Here is an 8,994-nt window from a genome sequence, read left to right on the forward strand (position 1 = left end):
ACTGAGTTCCCTCTTTGGAGTCTCATCCCACAGCCTGTCTACCTCCTCTCTGAGCAGAGAGTAGAAATCAGCTGGACTCAGAAGATGCAAGAACCATGAGACCACTGCCAGGCAGCAGTGTTCCCATGAATGGCCACCTTGCCAGGTGGGAGGGAACAGAGTGTACAGCTGTGGCCCTGAGACAGGGCCGCAGGAGCTGGGCCAGGGCGCACTGAGTGAGCTGAGCCTCCTCCTCGCTCTTCACCGTGGCCGGATTGTCCCCGTTCTGCCTGCAGAAGCCCTGGGAAGACTGAAGAAGCCTGCCTGCAGAAGACGCAGCTGCTTGTGACACAGGGGTTGGTGCAGAAAGGCTCCTGCCCTCGGGGTCAGCACAGAGGTCCAGACCCACTGTTTTCAGAGTGTAGACACTCAGGCTCCAAGAGTCTAGGGTCATCTGCTCAACAAGTCACCTGTGTTGGCTCTGCCTGCCTCCAAATAACCTGCTTGCTCTGAATCCGTATCGTGTGGCCTCCTGAGAGATCCCAACAAAAAGCAGCCTTGCTGAGGGCAGGAAGAAAACCTTTCATTAAAGCATTTGGACACATTGGTGTGGGAGAGGGGACTGAGCTATGACTCCTGTCCCTGGCCAGATCTTCAGCCTGGCTCCCGTCCCTGCCCAGATTACAGCCTCTCGGTCTCATCCATTTTGAACTCTGAGCCATCGGAAAAGCATGCAAGCCTGTGGCCTTGAGGCCAGAAACATTTTTGTTCCCTTCATTTCTGGTCCCTTTGTGTGACCCTGCCACCTCACCATGCAATTATTTGGACAATGAGACCCTGGAAACTGCCAAATTTCAACCAATTTTCTTGAATGATCTTGAGGCGGTTGGCATTGTGTTAGAATCCCAGACATTCTCACGGCCCGGGTCCTATTTAAAGACTGCCTATCTATTTAAAGTTCAACATGGGGACACTGAAAGAAAAAGGACTCCCAAAGCCAATGGGGAACACGAGATAGGGGAAAGAAAAATCCCACTTGCTTCTAAAAAAGGCCCGAAAATTATAACTATCCACAGTGTGGTATCTTAAGCCTCAGAGTTTTTTTCCTCTCTGATTGTTTGCAAACCAGAGAAATTTAGTGATGGGTTACTGCAGGATCTTGTTCAGTTCCCTGTCTCTGCTGCTCAGTAGCTGCCATTTCAGTTTCTCAATCCTAACCAAGCAGCCGGCGTATCTCCGAGCCGCATCTGTCATCCCGATTTCAGCTTTTCCACAACTCGGGCCAGAGACCCTGCACGGTGGCCTGGCCCCTTTTAGGAACAACAGAGCCCATGAAAGCAGCAGGCGTTGGAAAGCTATTCACTGCAGGAAGTCCTGGCTTCCGGTGAGAAGCAAGAAGTAGGAGGCACAGGATGCGCCTTGGGTCAGGGGGACGCTGGCGGCGGCAGTCTCCGTGTCAGAGCTGCTGGGGCTCCATACTCGGCGCCCCTGGGAGTACAGCCGGGAGCCAGGGTCCAAGCTGCTGTCGTCGCTGTCGCTGTGGTCACTGTGGGGCTCCTGGCCTCCTGCGTCGGGGACTCGGAGGTGGAATGGCTAGCTGCTGGGACCTGCTCCTGCTGCTGCTCCTGGTCCAGCCCTGGGTGGGGGCTGCGGCCTCCACTGCAGAGGCCACGACTGAGGCTGTGGTGTGTGCCGGGACTGCCTGCTACACGGCCCACTGGGGCAGGCTGAGTCCAGCTGACGCCCAGGGCTTTTGCAGGCAGAACGGGGGCAATCTGGCCACGGTGAAGAGCGAGGAGGAGGCCCGGCTCACTCAGCGCGCCCTGGCCCAGCTCCTGCGGTCAAGGGCGCCCCTGGCAGCGAGGATGGGCAAGTTCTGGGTGGGGCTCCAGCGTGAGAAGGGCAAGTGCCTGGACCCTGAGCTGCCACTCAAGGGCTTCAGTTGGGTGGGTGGCGGGGAGGATACAGAGTACACAAACTGGCAGAAAGATCTCAAGAGCTCCTGCCTCTCCCAGCGCTGTGTGGCCCTGACGCTGGACCTTTCCGAGATCCCCCAGCCAGACCGCCTCCCCAAGTGGTCTGATGGCCCATGTGGATCTTCCAGCAACCCGGGAAGCAACACAGAAGGCTTCGTGTGCAAGTTCAGCTTCAAAGGCATGTGCCGGCCACTGGCCCTGGGGGGACCTGGCCAGGTGAACTACAGCACCCCCTTCAGGGCCACCACCTCCTCACTGGACGCTGTGCCATTTGGTTCTTTGGCCAATGTGGCCTGTGAAGTAGGGGCTGAGCTGCAGAGCTATGAACTGCTGTGCAGGGAGAAGGCGACCCAGGTGTTCGACTGGGGCATCACCGGGCCCGTCTGCGTCAACCCTGAGCTTGGCTGTAGCTTCAACAATGGGGGCTGTGAGCAGGACTGCTTCGAGGGAGGCGCTGGCTCCTTCCGCTGTGGCTGTAGGCCTGGCTTCCGGCTGCGGGATGACCTGGTGTCCTGCGCCTCTAGAAACCCATGCAGCTCTAACCCCTGCAAGGGGGAGGCCACCTGCATCCTCGGGTCCCAGGGAGACAGCTACACATGCCACTGTTCCCCTGGCTACCAGCTGGATGCAAGCCAGCTGAAATGTGTGGACGTGGACGAGTGCCAGGATGCACCTTGTGCCCAGGACTGTGTCAACACAGACGGGAGCTTCCGCTGCGAGTGCTGGGTGGGCTACACAGCTGGTGGCCCTGGGGAGGAGGCCTGTGTAGATGTGGATGAGTGTGCCCTTGACCCTGCACCCTGCACCCAGCACTGCACCAACACCCCTGGCTCTTTCCACTGTTCCTGCCAGCCGGGCTACGCCCCGTCTGGGGAAAACGCCACCCAGTGTGAGGATGAGGACGAGTGTGCAGGCCCCACTGGCAACCCCTGCCAAGGCCCATGCTCCAACGTGCCTGGCTCCTTCCACTGCGGCTGCCTGGCAGGCTGGACACTGGGCCCTGATGGGTTCTCCTGCATCCCAGACCCTGCATCCTCAGTATCACTGGCTGGGCTCCTGCCAGAGGATGAGCCAGCCAGGAAGTGGAATACCCTGTCTCCTACCTCCCTGCCTGCAACCTCCATGCCCCCCACCTCCACGCCTCAAGATGTGCCCGCTTCCAGCAGGGGCTCTGACAGCTTCTCCACAGGGATACTCACCACAGGGAGGGCCTCCTTGCCCTCTGAAGTCCCTACTCCCTCTGCCTACCCCAAAGCACCAACCCCCAATGGACACCCTGACCTTGGTATGGAGCTAAGCACCCCCCTGTCCAAAGCTGCTGCTGGCCATGGCCAACCACTGGGTGAGGATGGTGAGGATGGGCAGAGGCTGCTGCTGTTCTACATCCTGGGCACGGTGGTGGCCATCTCCTTGCTGCTGGCACTGGCCCTGGGGATCCTGGTCTGTCGCAAGCGGAGAGCCAAGCGGGAGATAAAGGAGAAGAAGCCACAGAATGCAGCAGACAGCTACACCTGGGTTCCGGAGCGGGCTGAAGGCCGTGAGAATCAGTACAGGTGAGGGCCAAAGGTGCAGGGCATGCCAGGGCAGCAAAGGACAGGGCAGGGCAGGGCTGGCTGTAAGGAGGTAGAGGCAGGAGAGGCACCCAGAGGTGCTGGTCTCTTTAGCGTGGGGAGAGGTGAGTGGGTGGGGTCTATGGTCAGATGTGGTCACAATAGAGCACTGTCAACACTGGCATCACCTTTTGTTTCCACAGTCCAACACCTGGGTCAGACTGCTGAAGGGGAGGTGGCCTGGGGACTCCTCTGGCCAGTTGCCACCACCCCAGAGGCGAAGAGGAGGACACACCCTCTGGAAGCCTGGCTGGCTGCACCTTCCCCACCAAGGGCCTGTGGCTTGGGCATGCAGGTATTTTCTTGGTGCTGATGACATTTTCTGCAGCAGAAGCTATGTGTTCCCCTGCAAGCGTGGGGACTCTGTGAACATGCAGGACTTCCACAGGCACCCCATTTCCAAATTCAGATGCAGCTGATCCCCTTTCTCCCTTGCATCTGGTCAGGCCAGGAGCCAGGTCCCAAGGCTCTCTGTGCCCCTGCAAACTGCTCTCTTCTGAGCAGAGGGTGGCGGCTGGTGCTTCTCCTGGCACTCAGGCCCTTGGTAACCTGACTGCACCAGAAGCCCTGTGCTGCTAGCGGGAACTTGCTCAGACTGGAACCCACTCCTCCCTCTGCATCCTTGCTGCCTGGCTCAGCCCCTCATGCTGCGGAAACCTTCAGAATGGCCGGAAGTAAGGTCTCTGCTCTGGGACGCAGGAAGTATAGACACGCATCCTCTGGTTCTTACATTTCCTGTGGTCTTGGGTTTATTTGCAAGTAAGGCTGAAAAATATGAGGACAGTTGCTTGAAGGAGCGGAGGGCTTCGTATGAGCAGCAAAGAAGGACCAGCAGGGCTTGCTTCACCTGCACAGCCAAGGTGAACACACTGGACCGTGGAAAAGGCAGGGCGCTCGGGTTGTGGCTCCCACCACTCCTCCTGCTCAGGGATGGCTGGCGGGTGGTGTGCAGACCATCTGGGCAGCTACGCTTTTGAAGTGCTTTAGCTCAGGGCCGTGGAAAGATTGGATCTGCTGTGGCTCAGTCCTGTGATGCTTTGGGTCCTGTGTTCTGTCCTCATCTTAGTTAGGGGCTGGTAAGGGAAGAGAGTGGGAAGAGGGAACCTCTGACACCTTTTGTAAAACGGCTTCAGCTCCAGGCCACCGTGCCTGCCGCCCTCAGCGTAAACTAAGGTTAGAGACCTGGGCCTTGCTCACAGCCGACCTGCCTGGAAAACATCCCAAGAAGTTGCCTGAGTGTGGCAGGGCTACCCTGGGGCCCCATGGGCCTTGCTGTGTCCCCCTCTAGCATTGCCATCCTGGGGTTGGAGTGGACAGCGACCACCTGGACATGACCTTCAGAGCTAAATGAATTCCTTTGTCAGTGTGGAAATGTGGGGAGTCCAAGCAGGCAGATGTGAGCACGATGGGGGCAGCTTCCACTTTCTAAAGTCAGCTTGTACCTTTCAGGTGTCAGTTGGGAGTTCGGATTTTCATCTACTTTTTTAATTTTTAAATTTTTTTATGTTCTTGGGATTAAACCCAGAGTCTTTTCTCCAAGCTAAGCCCCCAAACTTTTTTTTTTGAGATAGTGTCATTAAGTTGAACAGGCTGGGCTTGAATTTGCCATCCTCCTGCCTCAGCCTACCTCACTTTCCCAGAGTGCTAGGATCTCAGGTTGATTTTTAATGCTTCAGGGAGCCCAAGGCTGTGTCCACTAGGCAGGCCACAGGACCACTGGCCACAATACCTCGGTGAACTGTTGAGACTGGGTATCCTTCACCCGGAGCCTGACACCAACCATTTGGATGTTTTTAAAGATGGTAATGTTTGCACTTGAAAGAAATAAATATGAGTGCAGCACCAGCACCAGGGCCTCCCGCTTCTGCCCTGGCCATTTAGGGTGGAAGAGACAGCCCTATCCTGGGCCCCTGTGTGCCCTGCTCAGACCCTTTGGAGGTCACTGGGGGTCCCCTTTACATCTCACGTGGCCCAGACCTGTGTCCTGGTTTCTGTATTCAAACTTTCCTGTGGGTGGCAGCTCAGCTTTATGTCTAGGGTGCTGAGACCTTCCCAGGACCTCAGGGGACATGGGCAGCAAAGGAAGGCAGGTCCTGGAGTCCTGCGTGGTGCCGCCGTAGCCCCTTCCTGGTGGCAAGTGGAGCTCTTTTTCCACTCCCGTGAGGAGCAACAACCAAGGTCTGGCCGCTCAGACAGTGAACCCCAGAAAAACCGCTGGCCTCGGGGCTCTCTCCTCCCATTCACATCTGCTGCCACCGTACTCAGGGTGTGAGGATCTTGGTTTGGGGTTCTGAGCTGCTGCCCCCTCCCTACACAGTGGAAATGCCCCCTAGCCAGGGGGCCACCAACAAGCAGTGAGGGCTCCCATGGTTCAGTCTCAGCCCATGATAGGAACAGGAAAGCCCAGGGCCATATACCACGGTTCCTGTAGGATCTCCTGTGTGAATCCCACAGGGCCGGGCTGAGAGTGGGAGCCGGGCTGCCCTCCCATGTCTACTGCCTGAGGGACAGAGCCTGTGATTCGAGGACTGAGCCATGTGTCACCCCAAAGTCTGCCTGCTGCATCCCTATCCTGCGGGCGGACTGTAGAGTAAAACAAAAGGTGTGCCCGAGCATTGTTATGCCTGTGCACCCAGCAGAGTGGACTCGGCCTCCCGCAGTGCCGTCTCCTCCCTTGCTGGGCACTAGCCTCTGGCAGGGTGCATTTCTGCAGATTACCAGGTACTTCTGTCCAAGTCTCTTTGTCCATAAATAGTTCTGGGAAAACTAGAACAGGCAACAGATTTAACCAAAAAAAGTCACCACATTCAAAATAACTCAGTTTTTAAATATGTAAATGCAGGAAAGCCTTTTCCTATTATTCTTCTTGGTGTCTCCATTGTCTGAGTCAGGAAAACAGGAAAACCCTGCTTTCCAGCACCTGCTATGGCTCCAGGGCCCTGCATATTTCCCTACCCTTGAACAATAACATGTTGTGGAGATGTAGATGTGAGCCCTGAAAACAGCTGTTCTTTCTCTGGCTCCAAAACACACATATCTATCAGTGCATGGCCTGGGAGGCCAGGCACTGAGACATGCAGGCCACAGCCCCTGGTCCCTGGGATCCACCCAGCTCCTATCAGCTCCCCAGAGCCGGGGGGCCTGCCCTGGCCCAGAGAGCAGCCACCTCCATGTCCTTCCCTCCCTGTCAGCTCCGGGATGACTCAGAGCCCTCTCAGATTAGCCGAGGGCCTTTAGCCTGAATTAGACAATGTTCGAGGTTTGTTCTGTGATGTAGTGTGAGGGTGTGAGTGTCTGTAATGCTTCCCAAGCCTGAGATGAGAATGCAAACACCTAACAATGGTGTACTTGAAGTATGACCTGCTCACTCCGGACCTGCAGTTGTGGAGCAGCCCAGTTTGCTTCCCAGGCAAATGTCCTGCCATTCGGGAAGGAGGGGCGATGTCACCTGGGGCTTTGTTATTCATCTACACTAATAAACCCTGAAACAAATTTGTTAGGAGCTTGATTTTATACAGCACCTGACACTTCAGAATACACGACACACGTGTTCATGGTTACTTAAACATCTGTCTCCCACTTCCAAGGCCTGCCTTGACTGCCAGGTCCCTGCACCTTACTCACTGAGAGGGACACGAGTGTGGGCTGTGCCCTCCAATGGGCACTTTCCTTGGGGCAGGGTCCAGGGAGACGATGTCCATGGCAGCTGACCCAGCTTGCCTGTGCTTCAGATTTAGCAGCGCTGTCTGCGCCCCCCTCCATCCTGGCCCCTTGCTGTTCACACCCTTAAATCCCTCATCCTTTAGTTGCCTGGCAGACTCTTGGGTGTGGTGGTGGGGGGCAGCGATGGGGTGGGGGGTGCTGTGGAGTCCACTCTGTGATTATCACAGAGCATTTCCCCACTTTGTCAGCTTCTTGTTCCGTTTGTTTAACTGATTTGACTGGCAACCTGCACCACTACTGCTTGGTGGCACAAGCCTCTTGTGATTTGAGCTGGGGAGCAGACAACGGTGACGCCAGGGGCTGCTCTGCATGTGGCAGGGCTTAGTGGCTGAAGGCATTGCTGCTCCCCTGATGTCAGACCCCAGGCATCCGATGTCCTCCAGGCAGGGCTGGGCATGGAGACCACATGTGGGGAATGGGAGCCTCCCCTGGACACCACGGGTTCCCTCAGTGCACACACAACACACACACAGATGTGCTTCCACAAACTCAGCACACACACAGCACACATGCAGACACAAACATGCTTCCATAAACATGCACATACAACACACACAAAACAAGTGTACTTCTATAAACACACATGCACAAATAGGTATTCAGAAACATAAACACACACAACACTCACACTTAGACCTACAAAAGGCACAGACGCACCAACATGCCCCTAAATCACATATAACGTGTGTGACACACGTTCACAAACACCCACAAATACACACAGCCCCATTTCAAACATGCCTGCCCAGTATGCAGTCTTAACATCTGTCTTACGCGTAAAACTTCAGGTTTCTGGGTTAAGGGAAGCTATGAAGCCTGGGGCCCTTTTTGGGTCCACCCCATGGTGGGCCCATGTCTGTCTACTGAGCTGCCACCCTGCACACCAGGAGGACCCCTCCTCAGATTTGTCTGGCCTGGTTATATAGTCTGGATGCACCCATAAGCACACATTGCCCAGGGTGCAGGCACACATCACAAACATCCCACAGCCAGCAACAGGCCTTGGTGAGTGTGGCTGTTCTCAGCCCTGGGACAGCTCAGTGAGAGGTCAGAAAGCAGTGGAGACAACTAGCCAAAAACCTGGGACCAGTTCTGCCTCGGTTGGACACGGACGCCACAGCATGAGTGACGGCTTCATCTCTCCCAGTCCCTCACTGATCCTCTCACAAGGAGAGGATGGCAATGAGATGAACATCCACTGAAAAGCCAAATGGGTCGAGAGAGGGGCAATCAGGTCTGATGGGCAAAGGTGCCTCCTGCTGTGCAGCCCGGTGCCCCTGAGTCTTGGGGTCCCTTGGTTCTTGGAGGCCTGGACTTGGGGGTCCTCTTTGGGACTTCACCTGAGGATCAAAAGGAGGAGGAGGAGGAGTGGAAGGCACAGAGGAGGATGAAGAAAGAATAAATCAATAGGAGGCAAAGACAGAGAGAGCAAGGTGAGAGGTAGGGAGGGGACAGAATGTGCAGAGGTGCAGTTTTCTGTGTGGCTCAGCTCAGCTCTCAGCCCAAGCTGCCCACGGCTGCCCACCCTTCCTTGCTCACTCGAAGCCCAGCCCAGGCCCCTCTCTTGGAGCTATGCCCCTCCTGGAACCTAGACTGCAGCCTCAGACCACTTTCCGCCCCCTTGGGCTCCTTTCAGGCCCCTGCCCCATGGGAGACTGAAGACAACTGACGTTTTCCTCACCCCCAAAACCTGTCCTGGGTGAATG

The 8,994-nt window shown here is 56.2% G+C and overlaps 1 protein-coding gene across 1 annotated transcript; it reads left to right on the forward strand.

Moving 5' to 3' along the window:
• The first annotated feature begins 1,306 nt into the window (after positions 1-1,306).
• Positions 1,307-7,057, forward strand: Cd93 (CD93 molecule). Its single transcript, XM_003476370.5, has 2 exons — positions 1,307-3,508; positions 3,709-7,057. Exons 1-2 carry the CDS (start codon positions 1,392-1,394, stop codon positions 3,731-3,733), a joined length of 2,142 nt encoding a protein of 713 aa, XP_003476418.2. The 5' UTR covers positions 1,307-1,391; the 3' UTR covers positions 3,734-7,057.
• The last annotated feature ends 1,937 nt before the right edge of the window (positions 7,058-8,994 follow it).

This window comes from Cavia porcellus, unplaced genomic scaffold (genome assembly GCF_034190915.1).
Source record: "Cavia porcellus strain 051 isolate PalLab524CR breed Dunkin Hartley unplaced genomic scaffold, mCavPor4.1 scaffold_5, whole genome shotgun sequence".
Classification (NCBI taxonomy): Eukaryota; Metazoa; Chordata; class Mammalia; order Rodentia; family Caviidae; genus Cavia; species Cavia porcellus.

Coding starts and splice junctions, on each gene's coding strand:
- Cd93 (XM_003476370.5), top strand. CDS start 1,392: ATGCGCCTTGGGTCAGGGGGACGCTGGCGGCGGCAGTCTCCGTGTCAG. Junction 3,509..3,708: donor GGCCGTGAGAATCAGTACAG/GTGAGGGCCAAA, acceptor TTGTTTCCACAG/TCCAACACCTGGGTCAGACT.